At 42.7% G+C, this 25409-nt stretch overlaps 1 protein-coding gene across 4 annotated transcripts in view; it reads right to left on the minus strand.

Moving 5' to 3' along the window:
- Positions 1-25409, minus strand: part of brca2 (BRCA2 DNA repair associated) — a 143708-nt gene that overhangs the window by 7997 nt on the left and 110302 nt on the right. For all 4 annotated transcript variants that reach the window (XM_041199192.1, XM_041199193.1, XM_041199191.1 and 1 more), the window contains 4 exons: positions 18130-18296; positions 15190-15328; positions 3139-3395; positions 107-256 (listed from right to left, as the gene is read on the minus strand). In XM_041199192.1, coding sequence (XP_041055126.1) covers positions 107-256; positions 3139-3395; positions 15190-15328; positions 18130-18296 — 713 coding nt within the window. The remainder of the gene's footprint in view (positions 1-106; positions 257-3138; positions 3396-15189; positions 15329-18129; positions 18297-25409) is intronic.

Genomic DNA, 25409 nt, shown 5'->3' on the forward strand with positions numbered 1-25409 from the left:
CTGCTTTTGAGGCAAATCTAGCAAATAAAACAAATTATTTATTAAAGCAAAATCTGTTTCTGATAAGGGGATTTTTTTTTTTTAAGTAGAATGCATGTACACATACCACAGTGCTATTAACTGGAACAAAGTTGGACTTCCTTTGGGTAGGAGCAAGTGCATCAGCACCAAAATCTCTGGACGACCTTGGAGTAGTTAATGTTTCAAGCATAGTCATCACCTTTTCCTCAGTGTCTTTGATAAAGTTCTGCAGATTCTAAAGAAAGATATTAAGAATGCATATGTTAATAAACTGAAAAACTTTATCTCTAATTGGAGTACCAGATTTCTGAAGGTGGCGGTAGAGATACAAATTGCAGCATTAGTACTATTATTAGTAGAACAAATTATTTTAATGCAGTTTTATTTATGTAGCTCAAGTGTTGATAGCATTTATATATTTAATAACTATAGCAACTTTCATGTTAATACATTTGAGATAATCTCTTTAATGACGTGATAACTTAACTTCACCACCAAAATAAAGACACATCATTATTTCAATATGAAACTGGCAACAATGCCAAAGCATGTCAGTCTCACTCACCAGTCACTTAAAGAACACTTTTCAGCTCTCTGATGCTACATTAAATCTCTTTTGTAATAAAGCTTTATTAGAAAGAACTTGCATTTATTTGCATTTTTCAGATCCTCAAAACATTCCAACAAGGCTTACAATCAAGACTATTGCTATGGAGGCACAAAAGTGGCAGCTAATTTCTGCATTTAAGGTCCCACAAACAACAAATAAATGAATGATTGGATCCTTTGTTCCTGTTGATTGAGGAAGAAATCTTGGTCAGAAAATGGGAGAAAATCAGAAACCGTTTCCTGGTACAAGGGTCAAAGCAATAAGATAATATTTAGTAATAAAAACCAGTGACACAGAAGCTGACAGTCAAAGTCAAATGAGAACTATGACATAAACTATGAAAGAATCGAGTAAAAAAAGAAAATCTGCAAGATAATTCCATATCTTCTAATAGTGTCATAGGGATTTTTACATCCATTGAACCAGGCAGGTTTGGTTTAATATCTCAACCAAAAGACCAGTGGGGGTGAAACTGGACAATGCGTGCTAGTGAATTGGAATCTTCTCAATGGAAAAGAAGGTTGGCTCAGAATAAAATGGGTTGCTAATGTGATATCAGTTTTGTACAACTGGAGTCAGATACCACAATTTCTTCAGCTCAGATCAGCCTAGAGTATATGCTAAAGGTGATCCTAAATTCCGAATAGATGAACTTGTTTAAAGTGGAGTAGATTTCTCTAACCACCAATGACTCGTTGAAAACACACCCCTTCAAATACTTAGTTATGTATAGCTGACCTAAGGTGGCTGTAGTGTTTAGTGAGAAAATCATGAACAAGGCAGCAGCACAATCACTGGTTGGTCTCCAAGTTTCTGTCCAATAGGGGAAAGATGGACACCAATTAATACTTTAGGGTGATCTACACCCTTAAACATGAGTTCAGTGCCTATACTCTCCACCATGGGGCCTCTATTTCCACCGGAACAACATTACTCACCTCCCCACCCCCCCAATCACCATCCTACATCAATAGCAGTAAATTTAAAATCCTCGCAGTCTCTAAATCTCTCCTTGGTTTCATCACAATCTACCTCTGCAAACTTGGCCTACACATTATTCGCCTCTGTCACTGAACGAATCGTTCCTCTGATGTGTCTTTTGTGCATTCCTCCACTCCCTTTGGTGCTTCCATTGATAGTGGAGCCCCCAGCTCTTTAAATCTCATCTCTTCAATCAAGCTTTTGATCACTAATGCTTCCTGGCTCAGCATCATTTCACCTCACTCTTATCTGTGCAGTGTGTTTACAGTAAATGTATGATACAAATGCAAATTGTTAGTGCAAGATAAAGGGGAAAATAGAAAGGCAAATTCCTGTTTTGTATGTGTATCTGCTTTATCCAGTGGAAGAAAAAGATAAAATAGTAAACTTTGTCAGTGAAGCCATCTGATAATTCCTTCATATTTTTATATAAGTTCCCACTCTCATTTAAATGAAATGTTAACAGTTTAAAATACGAGGGCTAATACTGCCATTATAATAGCAAGGAGAGAAATTTATGTAAAATATTATATTCAGGCTCATTTATTCCATATCTCCAGTGTTCCTTGTACAAGTGCACATATTTCTACATTTTATTTCTAAATATGAAAACCATAAACACTTGGAAGGATTTTTAGACTTCACCTGGATGGATTGCCTACTAAAGTAGTAGTTTCATTCAAAAAGTTGTTAAACTGACTTGAGAAGGCTGACAAAATTCAGTGGTATGTCTGTTAGGAAGGCTATGATAAGCCAGTCTTGAAAGATAGTGAGAGACCATTGTAAACACCAGGTGCTGTTTGATGGCATCAGTCTGTGGAACCGCAGGCAAGAGAGAATGGAAAATTACTGAGAGGGATTTGAAAATGGTATAAGACTGTTCATGAAAGCATCCAGTGCTCTGTGTGCATGAGTTATACCAGAAGAATGTGACACAGAGGCTGTTGATCTCTTACCACTCTGGACATGGGCAGAGAATTAACCTTTCAGTCAAAGCAGAAGAATTGGATATTCAAGATTTGAAATATACTCCTGCCTTAAAGGTTATATTTATCTGTATCTGTAAACCTGTACTGTTTTTGTTAATAAAGCCATTTGGTAAAAATATTTAAAGTCTTGGATGATCTCACCTCTGTCACTTTAAAGAGAGTTACAAAAAGCAAACATCCAACACTTCTGTGAATGAACTTTGATTTGGAATACTGCAAAGCCGAAACCATCCCACGGTTTTATTATTGCTGCTTTGATGGCCAGTAGATAAGGGAATGTTTTTGGAAGAAAGTACATCAAGTTTCTCCCTATGTGAAATAGTTTTGGTATAGTCAGGGTAAAGTAATAGTATTGACAGGGGTAAACATAATTGCTGGGTCTTATAAATTTCTGTTAATACTAATATGGCAGGAACTTTGTACTGAAGAATATTTCAATTTAAGTCAGTTTGAAACCAGATGTAGGCTTACCATGGGAAAGATCTTATTCTATTGCTAGATTGCTATAATAAATATAGTAATTTTCAAATACTCTACCTGCACAGAATTTTTTAGTTGAGAGTACTTTTCTCGTAGATGTCCTTCTTTTGGATTAGCAGAAAAGCTAGAAAGATCCCCAGTGAACAATATAGGTATACCCTTGCAGCTATCCGATGTCCAGTGTAAGTTGCTTGCAACAACTAAGGTACTTGGCTTGATGATATCTTCCAAAGCCAACTGACTTAAACCTGCCCAAACCTTCACAGCTATCAGATTCTGATTTTCATCAGCCAGGTACAGAGTTGTAGGCGCACCTGCAATATGTATAAAAGATAGACAAATTAGCACTATAATGCTCCCTCAATTCACATCTTGGAACCATACATTTGTGTGACTTTCATGCTCAAAATGAGGAAACACCACCAGGCATGTGCAAAAAATAAATTTTCTTTAACTTAACCATATCCACAACTCCTTTGCACCATTGTGGTATTTACATCTAGTTCACTGGACTTTCTAACAGCCTAAATGTTACAATCTATTTGATGCCAAACTACAGGTTTCTTTTGAGATATAGGAAGAAAACTTCCAATATGTCACCATTTTATTGGCACTATGAGTATCCTTAGAAGTCCAAAATGGTATTCATAATGTTCTCTCACACTTCTGGTGTGAGTTATGCCAGACACAATATTGGTGAGGGTGTTAGTGCGCAGTGACTGCCATGGACGTTTGCAGAGTAGGCAGATCATGGTGTCACTCATAATGCTGTATTGACACCAGTACTGCAATTTTGGAGTTCAATGTGCCAGCCAATACCTTCTCTTAAGCTCACACATCTAAATATACATTTAGCAGCAGGAAGGCCATCCCCACAAGCATTATTTATCAACTACTTTGAGTTTAGTTGCTGATTGATTTCTACTGGCTGCTGCTACAATTGAACAAGTGTTTGGCCCTTTCTCAAGTTCTTTAAAGCAGCTGAAGTCTACAGGGGGCGGTAGGTGAAGAACCTTGTCCTGACTTCAAGGATTCAGCACAAACTAGCTGCTCTCCTACATGGGTGCAACAATAAGCATTCCCCTTAGAATACCGTATGACAGAATGAACAGACGGTGCACAGCAACGTGCGGGAAGAGGTAAGGGGAGGATTCTCAGCAGTAGGCCATTCCAGCTAGGGTATTCAGGGTGCAATTCTTCTCACTCGAGTCATTTGCACTTCAGTAAAGATGCTCTCACTGAAATTTGCAATCTGTTGCAGTCACAAACTCAGAATAAGCAGCATTGCCAGCAGCTGTGAAAATAACGCTGTGACTTTTATATGTTGGGCTCCTTCCTGCCTGGAGCTGGATTTATTTGCAATGTTATGTGGCTTTCTATGCAGTGTTGCATAAGGGAGGCCACTGAGGCTCTCTATTCAAAAAGAGGTCATTACATTTTATTCTCTCTTGTCAGAGAGTAGCAGACAGGTGAGTACATAGCTGTTGACCTTCAGTGGGGAAATTGCAGCTGGCCTTGAAGGATGATGTCGTGCAGCCTCTGGACTGCACCATCTTATGTAAGTGGCAGTAGTTTGGGCTGGCTGGCTCACATGCAATAGAAAGGGAACTGGTAGTAGTGGGAGGACAAATGGTCACCCTGAGAGATGATCAGCAGCAAGAGAGAGAACTGTGTGGTGGCAAATTCAAAAATAAATCTGTGTCTATGATCAAGTTAGAGTGTGATAGATTTCTAGATATTAAATGATATGGGGAAAGTGTGGGAAATGGTGTGAAGTAGATGATCAGCCATGATCTAAGCGAATGGCAGAGCAGGCTCAAGGGGCTGAAAGGTCTACTCCTGCTCCTATGTTCCAATGTAAATTGATAGCGGCATTACAGGACAGCAGATAGATGATTGGTTTCAGTTTTGTTTGCTCTCTATGCTAGGTAAGTGGTTAAACTCAGAGCTGAAACTTAAATAAAATCAATAACAAAGTAGATAAGCTAAGTAGCTAAAAACGTGAAAAAAAAAAATCGACAATAATGATTTGAACTAATCAAATAAAACTATGTAGTGCAGGTAGTGTGCTGTGACTGTAACATGTGGAAGATGTGGAGACCAGTGAGAAGCCAAGCAACCACATCTACAATAAGTGCTTGCAACTTGAGGAACTTCAGCTCAGAGTTGTTGGGCTGGATTCTGAGCTTCAGGCATTGTGGGTCATCAGGAAGGGGGAAAGTTACCTGAACACTGTTTCAGGAGACAGTCATACCCTTAGGTTAAATGGTACCTTTGAGTTCAACACTGGTCAGGGGCAGGGGGTGTGACTCAGGCAGGTGTAAGGGATCCAGGGTATAGTGATGGAGGAGCCTTGGCCCTTGACCTTGTCAAACTAGTATGAGGTACTTACTACCTGTATGGATGAGAACAAGGACTGTAGGGGATGGGCAAACTGATCACAGCACCATGGCACTGGGGATGGGGGGGCAGACAGGTTGGGGAGGTAAAAAAGGAACGTGGTATTAGTAGGAGATAGTATAATCAGGGGAACACTGTTTTCTGAAGCCACAACCGAGTTCCGAAGGTTGTGTTGCCTGTCCCGTGCCGGGGTTATGAATACCACATTGCAGCCAGAGAGCAACTTAGGACTGAGAGGACGATGATTCAATTGTTGTGGTTCATGTAGGAACCAATGAAATATCAAAGAGAGAATTAAGACTGAGGTTCTGCGTAAGGAGCTAGGTTCCAAATTAATTGAAACCTCTAGGGTAACAATCTATGGATCACTACCTGAGCCATGTGCGAACTGGTATCGGGTCAAGCAATCAGAATTAAATGTGTGGTTCAAAGAGTGGTGTGGGAGGAAAGGGTTTCAGTTCATGGGGTGCTAGCACAAGTACTGGGAAAAGAGGGAACTGTTCCACTGGGAGGGGCTCCATGGCTGAATTGAATAACAGGCCTATGGATAGGGCTTTAAACTAAAAAATGGAGGAGTGGGCCAGGTGAGGGAAATTTAAGAATGTAAAGAAAGCAAATTGGGGCAACAGAGTAGTGTAGCAATATAGGTAAAGATAAACATAAAGTGTAGTTGGAAGGAACGGAGTTTAACAGTAATAATGCATCAGAGAATCAGGTCCAAGCAGAGAATAATGGTAAAAGGTTAAAATTAAAGGCTCTTCATCTGAATGCACAAAGCATTTGCAACAAGATATGTGAGCTAGTGGCACAATGACAGACAAATAGAATTAATAGTCTCTACAGAGATTTGGTTGCAAGATGACTAAGATTGGAAACTATGGGTAGAATCTTTGGCTCTGCGAGTGGGGGTGGGGCCCGCTCGTCGAGGCATAAAATGACCCGGGTGATGTCAGGCGTGCGTTCCGACGTCACTGCGCGTCATTCAGATTTTCAGTTCGGCAGGGGAGTAGCCAAGTCAGCTGCGTGCCAGCGAACAGTCAAAGGCCTATTAAGGCCATTTAACAATCAATTAAATCATTGACCTGAGCTGCCCGTCCAACCTTAAGGTTGGCGGGCAGGCAAAGAGCCCAGGCGGCCTTCGCATTTTTCATGGAAACTCATCCATGGGCGGGAATGAGGTTTCATGAAAGTTTTTAAAAAGTGTTGGAAATTTTTATTAACATTAATAGACATGTCCCAGCTCATGTGACAGGTTCGCAAGAGGAGACATGCCCTTAAAACTTTTTTCTCCCTTTATTCAATGTTTTATACGTGAAACTAATCTCCAAGGCACCTCTGTGGCTTGGAGATTTCTGTGCTCTTTCGTGCGTGTGCACGAAAGAGTGCACTCCCTGACCCAACCTACTTCTCCCGCCTGCACAGGGAGCGCTTAGCGCTTCCGGGTGCGTGTCATGCTGGATGGGCCTTAATTGGCCCACCCATGTAAAATGGTGGCGTCCAGCCAATTGGGGTGCCAACTGGCTGCGCGCCCGCCCAACACCCCCAGATGCGGAGAAAATTCTCCCCTATATTTCAGGCTGACATTTAGAAAAGACAAGCAGAATGGAAAACGAGGGTGTAGCCATGGTAAAGGATGACGCAAGGACAGTAGCGAGAAAGGACCTTGACTTGGAACATCAGAATGTAGAATCAATATGGGTGGAAATGAAGAATAAAATGGGGCAGAAAACATTGTTGGGACTACTTTACAGGTCCCCTACCAAATCTAGCATGCCAAAAATTGTAGGGATCCAAGGGGTTAATGACCATAAGACATAGGAGCAGAAATTAGGCCATTCAGCCCATCGAGTCTGCTCCACTCAATCATGGCTGTTAAATTTCTCAACCCCATTCTCCTGCCTTCTCCCTGTAACCTTTGAACCCCTTACCAATCAAGAACCTATCTATCTCGGTCTTAAATACACTCAATGACCCGGCCTCCACAGCCTTCTGTGGCAACGAATTCCATAGATTCACCACTCTCTGGTGAAAGAAGTTTCTCCCCATCTCTGTTCTAAAAGGTCTTCCCTTTACTCTGAGGCTGTGCCCTTGAGTCCTAGTCTCTCCTACTATTGGGAACATCTTCCCCACGTCCACTCTATCCAGGCCTTTCAGTACTCTAAGTTTCAATCAGATCCCCCCTCATCCTTCTAAGCTCCATCGAGTATAGACCCAGAGTCCTCAAACATTCCTCATAAGTTAAGCCTTTCATTCCTGGGATCGTTCTCGTGAACCTCCTCTGCACCCTCTCCAAGGCCAGCACATCCTTCCTGAGATATGGGGCCCAAAATTGCTCACAATATTCTAAATGTGGTCGGACCAGAGCCTTATAAAGCCTCAACAGCACATCCCTGCTTTTATATTCTAGTCCTCTCGAAATAAATGCCAACATTGCATTTGCCTTCCTAACTACCGACTCAACCTGCAAGTTAACCTTAAGAGAATCCTGGACTAGGACTCCCAAGTCCCTTTGCACTCCAGACTTCTGAATTCTCTCCCCATTTAGAAAATAGTCTATGCCTCTATTCTTCCTACCAAAAGTGCATGACCTCACACTTGCCCACGTTGTATTCCATCTGCCACTTCTTTGCCCATTCTCCTAACCTGTCCAAATCCTTCTGCAGCCTCCCCGCCTCCTCAATACTACCTGTCCCTCCACCTACCTTTGTATCATCTGCAAACTTAGCCAGGATGCCCTCAGTTCCTTCATCTAGATCATTAGTGTATAAAGTGAAAAGTTGTGGTCCCAACACTGACCCCTGCGGAACTCCACTAGTCACCGGCTGCTATCCTGAGAAGGACCCCCTTATCACCACTCTCTGCCTCCTGCCAGACAGCCAATTTTCTATCCATGCTAGTACCTTGCCTCTAACATCATGGGCTCTTATCTTACTGAGCAGCCTCCTGTGCGGCACCTTGTCAAAGGCCTTCTGGAAGTCCAAGTAGATAACATCCATTGGCTCTCCTTTGTCTAACTTACTCGTTACCTCCTCAAAGAATTCTAACAGATTTGTCAGGCATGACCTCCCCTTGATGAAATCATGCTCACTTTGCCCGATTTTACCATGCACTTCCAAGTATTCTGAAATCTCATCCTTAATAATGGACTCTAAAATCTTACCAATGACCGAGGTCAGGCTAATCAGCCTGTAATTACCTGTCTTTTGCCTCACTCCCTTCTTAAACAGGGGGGATTACATTAGCGATTTTCCAGTCCTCTGGGACCCTCCCTGACTCCAGTGATTCCTGAAAGATCACCACTAACGCCTCCACTATCTCTTCAGCTATCTCCTTCAGAACTCTGGCGTGTAATCCATCTGGTCCAGGTGATTTATCCACCTTCAGACCTTTCAGTTTTCTTAGCACCTTCTCCTTGGTAATGGCCACCATACTCACCTCTGCCCCCCGACTCTCTTGAACTTTGGGGATGTCACTCGTGTCTTCCACTGTGAAGACTGATGCAAAGTACCTATTCAGTTCCTCCGCCATTTCTTTGTTCCCCACTACTACTTCTCCAGCGTCATTTTCTAGCGGCCCAATGTCCACTTTTGCTTCTCTCTTATCCTTTATATATCTAAAAAAAACTCTTGCAATCTTCTTTTATATTACTGGCTAGTTTACCCTCATATTTAATCTTCTCCCTCCTTATTTCTTTTTTAGTTGTCCTCTGTTGGTCTTTGTGGGCTTCCCAATCCCCTGGTTTCCCACTGCTCTTCGCTGCATTGTATGCTTTCTCTTCAGCTTTTATGCTGTCCTTGACTTCCCTTGTCAGCCATGGTTGCCTCCTCCTCTCTTTAGTATGCTTCTTCTTCCTAGGGATGAATTTTTATTTTTGCTGTGTCTCCCAAATTACTCCCAGAAACTCCTGCCATTGCTGTTCCACTGTCTTTCCTGCTAGGCTCATCTCCCAGTCAATTCTGGCCAGCTCCTCCCTCATGTCTTTATTCAACTGTAATATCTTTACATCTGATTCCAGCTTTTTCCTCTCAGATTGCAGGGTAAATTCTATCATATTATGGTCACTTCCTCCTAAAGGTTCCTTCACCTTAAGCTCCCTTATCAAATCTGCCTCAATAAACATCACTAAATCTAGAATTGCCTGTTCCCTAGCGGGCTCCACCACAAGCTGCTCCAAAAAGCCATCTCGTAGACATTCCACAAATTCCTTTTCTTGGGATCCACTACCAACCTGATTTTCCCAGTCTACCTGCATATTGAAATACCCATGATCACCATAACCTTGCCTTTCTTACACACCTTTTCTATCTCCTGGTGTATCTTGTGCCCCACATCCTGACTACTGTTCAGAGGCCTGTACATAACTGCCATTATGGTTTTTTTACCTTTGTGGTTCCTCAACTCTACCCACAGATTCTACATCATCTGACCCTACATCATTTCTTGCTATCGATTTCATTTCATTTCTTACTAACAAAGCGACCCTACCCCCTCTGCCAACCTATTTTTTCGATAGGATGTATATCCTTGAATATTTAGCTCCCAGTCCTGATGCCCTTGCAGCCATGTCTCCGTGATGCCCACCACATCATACCTGCCAATTTCAATCTGCGCCACAAGCTCATTTACCTTATTTCGTATACTGCGTGCACTCAGATACAACACCTTCAGTCCTGTATTTCCCATCCCCTTTCACTGATGTGCTTGAAGTTAGATTCCTAGCCCTTTCCAAACACACTGTCCTATTTTGTGTTCTGGAGACTTTAATAGCCTCTCCTGGGCTCTCCTTCCTTTTCAGATTTTTCATAATTTTCCATGAAGTTGAATCCATCCCCCCACACGCTAACCTGCTGCTTTGTTTCCCATTAGTCATACTTCTTGGAGTTTTACCCTTCCCTCCCCACCCCCACTTTCTAGTTTAGAGTCCTGTTGAACACCCTATTTACCCTTTTCGCTAGAACATTGGTCCCAGATCAGTTCAGGTGGAGACCGTCCCAACAGTACAGATCCCTCCTGTTCCAATACTGATGCCAGTGCCCCACGAAATGGAACCCCTCTTTCCTGCACCACTCCTTTAGCCACGTGTTTACTTCCCTTATTCTCGCAACCCTATGCCAATTTGCACGTGGCTCGGGTAGTAATCCGGAGATTATAACCCTTGAGGACCTGTTCTTTAATTTAGTTCCTAGTTCCTGATAATCCCCAAACATGTCCTCTTTCCTAATCTTACCTGTGTTATTTGTCCTGACGTGGACCACAACAACTGGATCCTCCCTCTCCCTCTCCAATATCCTTTCAAGCCGGTCAGAGATGTCCCTCATCCTGGCACCGGGCAGGCAACATACCATGCAGGACTCTCAATCTTGCTTACAAAGGAAGCTATCAATTCCCCTAATTATAGTATCCCTTACCTACCACTTGTCTTTTTGCTCCCCCCTCTTGAATGACCTCCTGTGCCACGGTGCCGTGGTCAGCTGGCTCATCCTCCATACAGCCATCTTCCTCATCCACACAGGGAGCAAGTACCTCGTACCTGTTGGACAAGGTCAAGAGCTGAGGCTCCTCTGTTCCTGAACACAGGATCCCTCTACCTGCCTCACTTGCAGTCACCCCTGCTGACCCTGACCACTGACTGGACTTGAGGTGCTTAATCTACCGGGTGTGACCGCCTCCTGATACAAAGTGTCCAGGTAACTCTCCCCCTCCCGGATGTGCCGCAGCATCCAGAGCTCGGACTCCAGCTCATCAATTCTGAGCCGGAGTTCCTCCAGCAACCAACAATTACTGCAGACGTGGTCACTGGGGAGTGAGTAATATCAGTAAAGTACTAATGGGATGGAAAGCTGACAAATCCCCTGGAGCTGAAGGCCAATATCCTAGGGTTCTAAAGATAGTAGCTGCAGGATTCTTGAATGTGTGGGAATGGTCCCAGTGGATTGATAGGTAGAAAATGTGTCAACTTCAGCTAAAATAATCTACTCCAACAGTTTAAAGTTGATTTCAAATATGTTTATGATTTATGTTCATTTTTGCTGCCTACTGCTTTACTTAGCTCAACTACTATCCTGTTTCAACTCAAATCTGTTGCTGAAACGCTGATCCATGACTTTGTTACCTCTAGACTCCAATGCTCTCCTGGTTGACCTCCCATCTTATACATTCCATAGATTTTATCTCATCCAAAACTCTGCAGCCCATATCCTAACTTGCACCAAGTCCCCTCATCATCCCTGTGCTCACTGACGTATATTAGTTCCCAATCTGGGAACTAATGCACCTCAGTGAGGTTGATTTTACAATTTTCATCCTGATCTTCAAATCCCTCCATGGCCTTCTGCTGCCCATCTCTAATTTCCTCCAGCCCCACAAGCCTTCAAAATCCACACTCTTCCAAAACTGGCCTCTTGTGCATCCCCAATTTTAATTGCTCCCCCAGTGGCAAAAATGCTTTCACCTGCTTGGACCCAAATTCGAATTCCCTACCTAAAACTTTTTACCTCTCTCTTTTAAGATGCTCCTTAAAATTTGCATCTTTCATTAAGCTTTCCTTCTTTAGTCACATCTCCTTCTGTTGCGCAGTGTCAAATTTTGTTTGATTATGGCCCTGTGAAGGGCCTTGGGATATTTTAATATGTTAAAGGCACGATCTAATTGTAAGCTGTTATAGTTCGTACAAACCACAATTGTTGTACCACAAAAGTGAGATCCACGTTCAGAATTCAACTGATGTCAGTCATAAATGATGAATTGACCTAATTTAGTATTATAATTATAGTTAGTTGTATTACAATGATCTAAAGGGATTACGTTCTTATAATGCTCAGTTTCACTCCTATTCTGAACTCCGTCCTCTGATTCCTGTAGTGTTTTAATGAAGCTCAAGAGAAGCCCAAGGGCTAGTACCTCATCTTTCAATTAGACTCTTTAGAGCTTTCCGCACCCAACACCGAGTTCAAAAATTTCATATCATAAGTGCTGCTCCTATTTTTCAGACAGCAACCGTTCTTGATGTTTCTGTTATTGCCATTTACATCTCCTCTAGACCAGTGGTTTCAAAATTATTTGGCTGAAGGTCCTCTTTTCAAATGCATTAGTAATCAGAGACAATCCCACGTCTAAATTAGAATACTATATACTACTCATAATATGTAAGTGTTGCATGTTAAGAGTGATTTAATGCTCTTAAGAAAAAAGGTATTTGCTTACAGATAGTGAGATGATGTGCTTGCTTCTTACTGCAGAGCCTATTGTTGTGCACTCCCTTCCTAGGAGAGACAGCTCACCAATTCTGTCCTGCATATGGTGGCAGCCACGCCCCTTAATCATCTCCTATTTCACATTATTTTGCGGACCCGTGGGAAGTCTCAACATAGCCCTTGGGAGCTGTGGATTCCAGTTCCAGAACCATTACGCTAGACCCACCTTCTGTTTCCTGTCCCAATACCACACCATTTGGCCTAGCAGCATCATCTCTTTTATTGTTTAATCTCTCCAACCTTCCACCCATCACAGATCTTCCTTTTTGCTATTTTCTCGACTCCCTCCTTTCCTTGCCTCTGTATCTACTTAAAATCTTTTCCAGTCTGATGGAAGGTCATCAGCATGAAAAGTTAACTATTTCTCTCCACACAGATGCTGCCTGATCTGCTGAGTTGTTCCAGTGTTTTCTCTTTCGAATTCACATCTGCAATAGTTAGCTTTGGTAAAAGGATTATTTGTTGGCTATTTAGTTTCCAAGGATAATGACACAAATGGTTAGCTCACATTAGGGAAATATTAACATTGGATTATCTTGAGAAATGAGCATGAAGCTGACTGAAAAATCTGACCAACGAAAAACAGGCAACATAAATTAAGTTAGTAATTTGTTATGTAATCATGACACAAGAGTTTGCTATAAATTTGTTACATCAGGAAATGGCAATAGGGAAAATTAAATCTGAATTATATTCCAAACAAAGGTAACTTTTAAAAAAAAAAACCCAGTCTCAAATGATTGCAGTAAAGAGTCAGAGTTTATATTTGCAGACCTGCTCTGGGTAAATGACCAAAGTAACTGAACTAGCCCTTTATATAGGCCCAGAATGTAGAACAGAGCAACTGTTTCTTAAAATTTAGGAGAAAACAGTTGTCAAACTCAAATTATATTAGAAAATTATTGCAAGGGAATTAGCACATTATACACCAGGATGCGTTTTCCAATTCAATCCAATTGTACAGTTACTTAAAAAAATTTCAAAACTCATCATCACTGAATTTTGTCATGCCAAGGGGTAAACAGAAATTCCAAAGAAATTCACTCTTTTCAAGTAAAGCAGCATTTCACTTGCATTTCCCCCAACTTAGTCTACTGCATTCATTGCTCCCAATGTGGTCTCCTCTACATTGGAGAGACCAAACGTAAACTGGGCGACCGCTATGCAGAACACCTGCGGTCTGTCCACAAGAATGACCCAAACCTCCCTGTCGCTTGCCATTTTAACACTCCACCCTGCTCTCTTGCCCACATGTCTGTCCTTGGCTTGCTGCATTGTTCCAGTGAAGCCCAACGCAAACTGGAGGAACAACACCTCATCTTCCGACTAGGCACTTTACAGCCTTCCGGACTGAATATTGAATTCAACAACTTTAGGTCTTGAGTTCCCTCCCCCATCCCCACCCCCTTTCTGTTTCCTTTTTTTTTCCAATAAATTATATAGATTTTTCTTTTCCCACCTATTTCCATTATTTTTAAATATTTTAAAATCTTTTATGCTCTCCCCATCCCCACTAGAGCTATACCTTGAGTGCCCTACCATCCATTCTTAATTAGCACATTCGATAAGATAATATCACCAACTTTAACACCTATGTGTTCTTTTGTTCTATTGTTGTTGACATCTTTTGATGATCTGCTTCTATCACTGCTTGTTTGTCCCTAAAACCACACCACCCCCCCACTTCTCTCTCTCTGCACCCCCCCACCCCCACACACCTTAAACCAGCTTATATTTCAACTCTTTCTTGGACTCGAACTCAAGTTCTGTCGAAGGGTCATGAAGACTCGAAACGTCAACTCTTTTCTTCTCCGCCGATGCTGCCAGATCTGCTGAGTTTTTCCAGGTAATTCTGTTTTTGTTTTTATTATTATAGAAATTCCAATGGGTTAGTTACAGTAGTTTGTGGAATAGAAAGAATAACCATTTCAAATTTCTAAAGTTGTATTTTCTACCTTTTGCTAATTGTGAGTTATGTTTAGGGCACTTTGTCATATATTTAGCATTACAGAAATATCAACAAAATGTTTTTTCATCAGGTCAATGTAGGAGAAGTCATAAGTTACTTCAAGGTTTACATAATAAATATTAAGCCAGAACATTGATTTACTAAGAATTTTTAAAAGAATCCAGGGTTTTTATTTTGTAAACCATAACATAATGGTGCCCCTGCTTTTCTCTCGACTCTTGTCAAAGTCTGAAAACAAAAACTCAGCAATTATTCTCATTTTAATGGGAATTTGGAAATTCCTGAAACAACTTTAATTTTTATTTAACCAAATAATCAACCTTGAAAGTTGCTTGACCCTGTAAGGCATCACTTGGTTACATAAAAGGTACACCAATGTGTGCTTGGTTACACAATATGGTATACTTATACTCTGTGAAATGAGTCAAATGGCCTTTTCCAGTTCCACACTTTGAACCTAGTAAAGCAATTCCCAATATGTGCTACCTGATTTTCCCAAGATGTGGATCACATATCCTGCTAGGTCCACCTCTTTGCAGACAGCTCCAAACAATGGATCAAGGAGCATGCTATAGGTCACTGCTTGCCTAGGTTGGTAGAGTTGCTCCAACACCTTGAGAGATGGCTAAAAGGAGGAACAAAATGCATTGTAAGATATCAAGATACTTACTGATAAGAAAGGCTTTGCCACATTTAATTTCTGCCATCCAGAATGGCCATAAATTTCCCACTGCAACATCCATTGGCTCTTAAATGAATTGAGGATCTTCAGCTCTTCTGCTCTAACTGGGAGTCTGTTCCATGTATTGATTGCTCTGTGTCAAAGAAAACTTCCTGACATTGTCCTAAATTTGTATTTTACTAGTTTTAACTACAAATGGTATGTTGGCCTTCATCGCGAGGTGATTTGCGTACAGGAGTAAAGATGTCTTGCTGAAATTGTACAGGTCTTGGTTAGATTGCAACTGGAGTACTGTGTACAGTTTTGGTCTCCTTATCCTTGCCATAGAGAGAGTGCAACAGGGGTTCACTAGACTAATCCCTGGATTGTTTTATGAGGGGAGATTGATGAAACTGGGCCTATATTCTCCAGGGTTTCAAAGAATGAGAGATAATCTCATTGAAACTTACAAAATACTTACAGGATGTGTCAGGGTAGATGTAGGTAGGATGGTTCCCCTGGCTGGTGAGTCTAGAACCAGAGGACACAGTCTCAGAATAAGGAGCAGACCATTTAAAACTCAGATGAGGAAGAATTTTTTCACTCAAAGGGTGGTGAATCTTTGGAATTCTCTACCCCGAAAGACAGAGAGATGAATCTTTGAGCACGTTCAAGACAGAAATCGATAGATTTTTGGATACTTAGGATATCAAGATATATTGGGATAGCGCCGGAAAGTGGTGTTGAGGTAGGTGATCAGTCATGATCTAATCAAATAGTGGAGCAGGATCGACAGACCAAATGACCTACTCCTGCTCCTATGAACCCATAGCCCCTTGTCTTACTCTTGAAGCTTTACTCAATCAAGTGTAATCAAGGTAGCTGTGGAAGTTAGTTGGCTTATAGCAAATATTGATTGCTAGCCTACACATAGAAATGGAGACAAAAAAGTCAAGAAAGGGAAAGCAAGAGTAAGAAATTGACCATGTGAAGGTGAGGGAGAGGTGCAGATTAGAAGCAAAGTAATGAAATTTTCTATTTGAGTAACAACAGGATGGCATCAACATACTGAAGAAACTGGTGATGGGAGGGAGCCTGTGCAGAACTGGAATAAAGAAATGTTCGATATATACCAGAGAAATGCAGGCATAATTAGAGTCAAGTTCCCAGTTCTGCTGAAAGGTCACAACCTGAAAAGTTAACTCTGTTTCGCTCTCCACAGATGCTGCCAGACCTGCTGAGTATTTCCAGCATTTCCTGGTTTAATTTCAGAGTTCCAGCATCCATGGTATTTTGCCTTTGGGTTATAATTAGGGTCATAATTAGGGTCAATGCAGGTTCCCACAGGAACACTTTTTATTTGGAGTGAAGATGAAACGCTGAGTATGCGAATGGTTTTTGATCATCGAGTGCTTTTCTTCCTTGATTCTGAATGGTGGTATATTTCCCTGAATTTTAATAGTGCAGGCAAAACATTTTCTGCTAAAATTTGTGCATATTTTTAAAATGATGCAACAACTCAAATTTCTATCTGACAACACTGCTCTACAAGATCGCATCTTAAGTGCCTCCTTTCAAGGATGAAAAGAGCAGAAAGAATTTCTCCCGTGTCGGGTAGGCTTGGCGGGAGTGGTCGGGAACCTGGCTACCGCCCATGATCAGGTGCACGCTGCTATTTTACGCAGGTGGGCCAATTAAGGCCCACCCAGTGTAATACGTGAGCTGTAGCGTTCAGCGCTACCTGTGTGGGTGGGTGGAGGAGGGAAGAGTTGGGTCCAGCGCTCTTTCTTGCATGTATCGCGAGACAGCATGACGACATCATGACGCACGCTCGACGTCATCGTGCGTCATTTTACGCGTTAGCGTGTTGGGCCCACCTCCGCAGGCCGACTGGCCCAGGGGCTGAATAATATGGGGTGGTGGGTGCTCCATCAATCCCAGCAGCGTCAAGAGTGCATTAGTGGGCACTGTAAGAGGAAGGCGGTGCATGGATCCTGGAGCCATGTTACGTTTGGAGTCTTGGAGGTTAGGAATTGGATGGAAGGCGGGGTGGGGGGGGGGGGAGGTTCCATCTTCAAGGGACTGTCCTCCGATCCACAAGGGGCAGCCTTGAAGATAGAACCCCCTCTTCCTTCCTGCCCTTTAACAAAACTATTTTAAAAAATTGGGCTGCCCACGCCAAACATTTTATGGCATGGGCGGTGTATTATCAGGGTCAACTGGCTTGGTAACAAGCCTAATTGACCCTTGGTGATTTCTTTAAATATGGTGAGGGGGCTGCCGATTTTGGCATCCGCCCACCCGCTTAACACTAGGCATCATTTATTGGAGGTGCAGTGACCAGAACTGATACCAGTGCTCAGGATAGGGTCTAAACAGACAATAAATAAATATCTTCACCACAATATTAAAAGGACCAACTACTTAATTGCAATCAAAATAGAAACTTCACAACATTTAGCGGAATTGGGTCTGTCAATAGAGTGCAACAAGCCTTCATGGTTGTGATCCACTGAATTACATATTTTATCATTTCACATTTGCCAGCCCAAAATCTATCCTGTTTAACTGATTAAGGGATTTTCTAATTTTAACAAAAAGTTGACCTCTGAAACAAGAAATTTCCAATTACTCTGGCAACAAACATTACAGGAGGTTTATTGTTTTTAACTGGGTGCTTTCATTATTGTTCAATTTACATGAAAGGAACTCACTTGAAAACATTAAATATTTTCAATTTAACTTGTTTCAAATATTTGAATTACCTGTAGCTGTTGGTACCTAGTTTTCTTTGTAGCAGTCAACTGCAGACCAGCATGACTTAGCCGACTCTTGCATGATGATGTTGTCAAATAATAAATCCAATATCTTCCACCCTCCTTCAGCAGGGAATGTAGGTCAGCAATTGGGCGCCAGATGTTTAACATATAGGCTATATTAGAAAAAAAAGTTCAAGAAAATTTCTGTACTATAGTTCACTAAAATGAAAATGTATTATTATTATACATAAAACTATACCTTGTAAGATCAACAGTATTATATTTTTATAGTATCACCTCTGTTCAGAACGACATCTTGCAAATTCTCGCAGGCTCCGTCACTGCAAAAAGCTAAAACGCAGCCAAGAACCCTTCCCTGTCTGTGTGGATGGCAGTCAGGTTCGGCTAGTGAGATGCCGAGTGGCACTTCCCCCAGGCCTTTCTCCCGGCCTCAAAACTTGGTCTCCAGCTGCCTCCACTTTTTTTTTCCAGCTTCTTCTCCTCAGCCTCTTCTCAACATGATTGGTACAGCTAATAGGTTCCTGCATGGTGGGTGCTCCATCAATCCCAGCAGGGTCAAGAGTGCATTAATGGGCACTGCAAGAGGAGGAAGGCAGCGCATGGATCCTGGAGCCATGTTACGTTTGGAGTCTTGGAGGTGGCATTGGGACTGGCCAGAATAATTGCTCCAGTTCCTCCCTTACCCCACTTGCTGCTCTGCCAATCAGATTCTATTGCTGCAGGACCAGTAAGAGTGAGGAGGAAACTTGTGACTGAAGGAGCTGCAGCAGAGAGCATGGGAGGAACAGAATCTGATTGGAGAAGCAGCTCCTCACAGATTCAGTCTCCCACGCTCGAAACTCCTTCAATCATACTGCATTATTTTCCCACTCTCAGTGAGACATAACTTAGGGAAATGTACTTAGGGGTTACCATTCTCGAATTTTTCACATCTGTCTTTCATATCTTGTAGACCACTGTGAGGTTTCCAGGGTGAATTCACCCATTGGCCCAGTGTATTTTGAACACTTCAAGGGACAGATTGTACAACCATAAGAGTGCAGCAGCAAATAAGGTGAGAGTAGGGAAAAATGGTAAAAAGACAAAATTAAAGGCTCTTTTCCTCAATTCATAACAAGGATGGATTGATAGCACAAATAGAAATACATGAAAAAGATATGAAAGCCATTACAGAGAAATGCATGCAAAGTGACCACGACTGCGATCGGAATATTCAAGGGTATTTGATATTTCAGAAGGACAGGAGAAAAGGGAAAGAACTTGGGGTGGCTCTGTTACTAAAGGGTGAGATCAGTACAGTAGTGAGAAATGATCTTGGTTCGGAGGATCAAAATGTAGATTCAGCTTGGGTGGAGATTAGAAATAGCAAAAGGAAAGAAGTCACTGGTGGGAGTGATTTATAGGCTCCCTGACACAGGCATGTGTGTGGCTGGAGCCAAAAGGTCTAAAAAATCAGTGCCAAAGACAAAAAGGTCAGAAAATGTTTTGTAACAAGGAATCACGTAATTATAGCATTTTTTATGATCTGTTGTGCAATGCAAATATTTATAGGCCATTTCAAATGGGTGACATTATTAGAGTTCAAGTGGATAGAAACATTAGTTTTCCTTTTGCTTACCCTTCTACTAGCATCAAGGCTATGCACCAATGCATTTGTATAAAATCAATAAAGTGACCTCAGCATTTCAGTGTTCAATGCAGTTAGTGCATATAATACAGGCTGAAGTCCATACTAACAACAGAACATGACCTTGCTGGGTAATGTACATGTAAAGCAAAGAAGAAGATTTCAGCAGTGCTCTCTGTAGTCAGGTCCTCTCCTCCCATCACACAACCCATCTTCCTAACCTACCTCTTACCCCACACATTTACTCATGCTCTCTGCACTCAACACCGCCGCCACCCCCCCCCCCAACCCCCACCAATGCCCCAACTCATTCGCACTCTCCCATCCGACTCAGCCCCCCACCCTTTTCCACCCTCTGCTCCACCTGGATTTCTTCACCTTGCTGGATGTGGGTTGCTGGAGTGGAAAAACAGTAAAAGTGGGAAACTTTATAAAACAACAATTGATGTGGGAGGGAAGCTACTGTCAGGGTCTAAACCCTTGATCCTAGTCCTTGGTTCCGCTCCTCCATTCAATGAAAGTTACTAGACCCTTGAAATGCACACTTGGCTTTATAAAACAACAAATGTCTTTTATACAGATGTGAGCTGAGCCACAATGAGCTAAAAATGGGCTGTATGACAGCACATTACTGCTTCATTTAAATTTACCAGCCAATTTTCATGTGGGCACTCTTGCCAGCATAAAACGATAACAGAGCGTTGGGCGTACAAAAAAGTAGAAGGATATCCACCATAACAGAAAATCCAGACTGTGCGGTCATAGTACAAGATTTCTTTGAAAAAAAGATTAAAAACTGACAATTTGCAACAATTTCTAAAAGCTAAATACGATTAAAATGGAGAGACACCCCAGAATGCTGCAGTACAGAGGTAACTGGGTGTCCTTATACATGAAACACAAAGTTCGCAAGCAGTGACGGCAAGTATTTAGGAAGATAAATGGAATTTTGGCCTTTATTGCAAGGCGGGTGCAGTATAAAAGTAGGGAAGTCCTGCTACAGCTGTACAGGACATGGGTGAGATCACAACTGGAATAATATACACAGGGAGGCAAAGTGTTTTTGTCACTGGACTGGTAATCCAGACACCCAGGGTTAATGCTCTGGGAACCCGAATTCAATAAAATATCTGGATGACCATGTGTAGTAACTGAAGGTATAGTCTTTCCTACTCCCTATTGGGGTAACGTGATTGTTCTTGGAGACTCTGACCAAGGGGTCCTATGCGCAGGTAATCCAGGGTGGGGGGTTTCTAATCAAGGAACTGGTTCAAGCAGGTAGCTTCTGAAAAGCTCTCTGTAATAAAGTTATCTGTTTCAAGTAGAAACCTGTCTGGTACGTCAGGTCATTACATTTGGCGATGAGGGTAATATAGCTCCGCAATGCACCTCGCCTTGTGAATGCGAGTGCATCAGATCTTAAGAAAAAAAGCAAAGTATATTCACCAGTCATACCACTCTTTGGCAGAATTGATGCTTATGACGTGGCTATGGAAGACTAGAGCCAGTAAGTAGAGCGTCTTGGTTTTATTTCGTGGCGAATGAAATTACCGGAGAGGGGAGGCAGAAAGCAATCCTTTTGACGTAGCAGATGCGCCCAATTCTAAGTCCTTTAACGAATTAGTTGACCTTGTGAAGATGTATTTTCAGCCAAAGCCATCGGTAATAATGCGGAGGTTTAAGTTTAACTCCAGACTAAGGGCCCCTGGAGAGTCCATTGCAATTTATACGGCGGAGTTGAAGCAGTTGACTGAGCACTGCGACTTCAGCGACACACTCAATGATATACTGTGGGACCGATTAGTTTGCGGAGCTCACAATGACACTATTCAGCATTGTTTACTCACAGAAGTCAATATCGATTTGAAGCATGCCATGGAAATAACACTAACCATGGAAAGCGCTGTGAGGGACTAGCAGGCTTTACAAAACTTGCAACATGGCGTTATTCTTCACGTGGGGCATAAACCTACTGCCAGGCATGGTCCGAAAACCAGAGATTCAGCAGCGGAGCAAGAGGCAATCTCTGCTGCTAGAAAAACGAAAAGGCCTAGTGGAAGCTTTTCAGCAGCGACTCTGATGTTCATCTGCTATAGATGTGGGGGTAACCACGTGCCAGAGACCTGCAGATTCAAGGAGGCAGAATGCCATTACTCCCATAAGGCAGCAGACCAAGATGATTAAAGTGAATAATATAACAGAACCTGAAGCTGCTGATATCAACATCTATTCCCTATAGAATGTCACAGCAGTAAAAACTAAACCTATTACTGTCACAATCCAAGTGAATGGGAAGCCACTAATAATGGAGGTAGATAGGCGAGCCTCAACTCGTGTGTGTGGGAGAGCACACACTTAAATATCTAAATAAAGGTACCCAGGCCACTGAATCTGGAGCCTACAATGGCTCAATTGAGGACAGACACTAGAGAATCTATGCAGGTAAAGGGCATTACCACAGTACTTGTATCCTTATAGGCATCAGACAGCCCAGCCTCAGTGATCATAGTGACAGGTGAGGGACCTAGTCTTTTGGGCAATCGGTCACAAAAAAAAATTAAGTTCAACTGGCCTGAAATATTTCACTTGAGAACAGTAGTTCCACCAGAACTATTAAGGAAATATGTCAGTGCAGTTTGTGACGAATTAGGAAAGTTAAAAGGCTTGCAAACAAAAATATATGTAGGTTCTCAGGTGACACCCCATTTCTCAAAGGCCAGACCTGTACCTTATGCCTCAAAGGAGAGGGAGGATGCAGAATTGTGCCAGTTAGAAAAGCTAGGCTTCATCCAACCAGTCCAATTTTCGGAATGGGCAGCGCCCATAGTCCCAGTGAAACCTGATCAAACTGTATGTATTTGTGGGGGCTATAAATTGGCTGTGAACAAGGCAGCCAAACTAGATAAATATCACGCTGAACAATTTCTCCTTCAACTCCTCTCACTTCCTCCAAATAAAAGGTGTGGCTATGGGTACCCGCATGGGTGCCAGCTATGCCTGTCTCTTTATGGGGTATGTGGAACATTCCTTGTTGCAGAACAAAAACAGAATTACCTGGAAAAACTCAGCAGGTCTGGCAGCATCGGCGGAGAAGAAGAGAGTTGACGTTTCGAGTCCTCATGACCCTTCGACAGAACTTGCGTTCGTTGCAGTCCTACTCCTGCCCCCTTCCACAACTCTTTCTCCGGTACATCGATGATTACTTCGGTGCCGCTTCATGTTCTCGTCGGGACTTGGAAAAATTTAGTAATTTTGCTTCCAAGCTCCACCCCTCCATCATTTTCACGTGGTCCATCTCTGACACTTCCCTTCCCTTCCTTGACCTCTCTGTCTCAATCTCTGGTGATCGACTGTCCACCAATATCCATTACAAACCCACCGACTCCCACAGCTATCTCGACTACAGCTCCTCACACCCCGCTTCCTGTAAGGACTCCATCCCATTCTCTCAGTTCCTTCGCCTCCGTCGCATCTGTTCCGATGATGCTACCTTCAAAAACAGTTCCTCTGACATGTCCTCCTTCTTCCTTAACCGAGGTTTTCCACCCACGGTCGTTGACAGGGCCCTCAACTGTGTCCGGCCCATCTCCCGCGCATCCGCCCTCACGCCTTCTCCTCCCTCCCAGAAACATGATAGGGTCCCCCTTGTCCTCACTTATCACCCCACCAGCCTCCGCATTCAAAGGATCATCCTCCGCCATTTCCGCCAACTCCAGCATGATGCCACCACCAAACACATCTTCCCTTCACCCCCCTTATCGGCATTCCGTAGGGATCGCTCCCTCCGGGACACCCTGGTCCACTCCTCCATCACCCCCTACTCCTCAACCCCCTCTTATGGCACAACCCCATGCCCACGCAAAAGATGCAACACCTGCCCCTTCACTTCCTCTCTCCTCACCGTCCAAGGACCCAAACACTCCTTTCAAGTGAAGCAGCATTTCACTTGCATTTCCCCCAACTTAGTCTACTGCATTCATTGCTCCCAATGTGGTCTCCTCTACATTGGAGAGACCAAACGTAAACTGGGCGACCGCTTTGCAGAACACCTGCGGTCTGTCCGCAAGAATGACCCAAACCTCCCTGTCGCTTGCCATTTTAACACTCCACCCTGCTCTCTTGCCCACATGTCTGTCCTTGGCTTGCTGCATTGTTCCAGTGAAGCCCAACGCAAACTGGAGGAACAACACCTCATCTTCCGACTAGGGACTTTACAGCCTTCCGGACTGAGTATTGAATTCAACAACTTTAGGTCGTGAGCTCCCTCCCCCATCCCCACCCCCTTTCTGTTTCCCCCTTCCTTTTTTTTCCAATAAATTATAAAGATTTTCCTTTTCCCACCTATTTCCATTATAAAAAAAACCCCACTAGAGCTATACCTTGAGTGCCCTACCATCCATTCTTAATTAGCACATTCGTTTAGATAATATCACCAACTTTAACTTTAACACCTATGTGTTCTATTGTACTACTGTCGTTGACATCTTTTGATGATCTGCTTCTATCACTGCTTGTTTGTCCCTACAACCACACCCCCCCTCCACCTCTCTGTCTGTCTATCCCTCCACCCCCCACACACACACCTTAAACCAGCTTATATTTCAGCTCTTTCCTGGACTTGAACTCAAGTTCTGTCGAAGGGTCATGAGGACTCGAAACGTCAACTCTTTTCTTCTCCGCCGATGCTGCCAGACCTGCTGAGTTTTTCCAGGTAATTCTGTTTTTGTTTTGGATTTCCAGCATCCGCAGTTTTTTTGTTTTTATTTAGATAAATATCCTATCCCGAGGATTGACGACTTACATGCAAAGCTAGCTGGAGGCGAATCCTATATCAAACTGGACATGAGCCATGCATACCATCAGTTAGAACTGGATAGCGTGTTTAGAGGGTACATAGTCATCAATACACTCAAGGGTCTACATCAATATTCTCGCCTACCCTTCGGAGTATTGTCTGCATGTGCAATCTTCCAAATGACAATGGAGAGTGTTTTGCAAGGACTTCAGAGTAGTAGTATACCTAGAAGATGTCCTGATCACAGGGTCAAGTGAAGCCCAACATTTGGCCAACCTGGAAGAGGCGTTAAGAAAATAATTGTACACCAGTTTCCAAGAAAGAGAAATGTACATTCCAAGTGCCAGGAGTTATTTACCTGAGTCACCGGGTGGCTGCCATGGGTTTACATCCAGTAGAAGAGAAAGTTAGGGCCATCAGAGAGGCACCTCTCCATCCAGTGCAAATGAATTAAAGTCTTTTCAGGGCATGATCAATTATCATAACCACTTCTTGCCAAGCTTGTCGATAGTGTTAGCACCATTACACTCGTTGTTAAAAAAAATCGTTGGTCATGGAATTTGCAACATGAAGCCACCTTTGTGAAAGTTAAGAAGCTATTACATTCATCATGTTTACTGATACATTCCGACCCTCAAACAAATTGGTATTAACAAGTGATGATGTGTCTCCTCATGGTGTGGAGGCTGTGTTATCACACAGGATGGATAAATAGATCAGAAAGGCCAATTGGCTAGGTCTCCAGAACCCTCTCTGCAGCTGAGAAGGGTTATTCCCAATTAGAAGAGGAAGGTTTATCAGTGATATTTGGAATGAAGAAATTCCACCAGTACCTTCATTAAT

The sequence above is a fragment of the Carcharodon carcharias genome, chromosome 11 (assembly GCF_017639515.1).
Source record: "Carcharodon carcharias isolate sCarCar2 chromosome 11, sCarCar2.pri, whole genome shotgun sequence".
Taxonomy (NCBI): Eukaryota; Metazoa; Chordata; class Chondrichthyes; order Lamniformes; family Lamnidae; genus Carcharodon; species Carcharodon carcharias.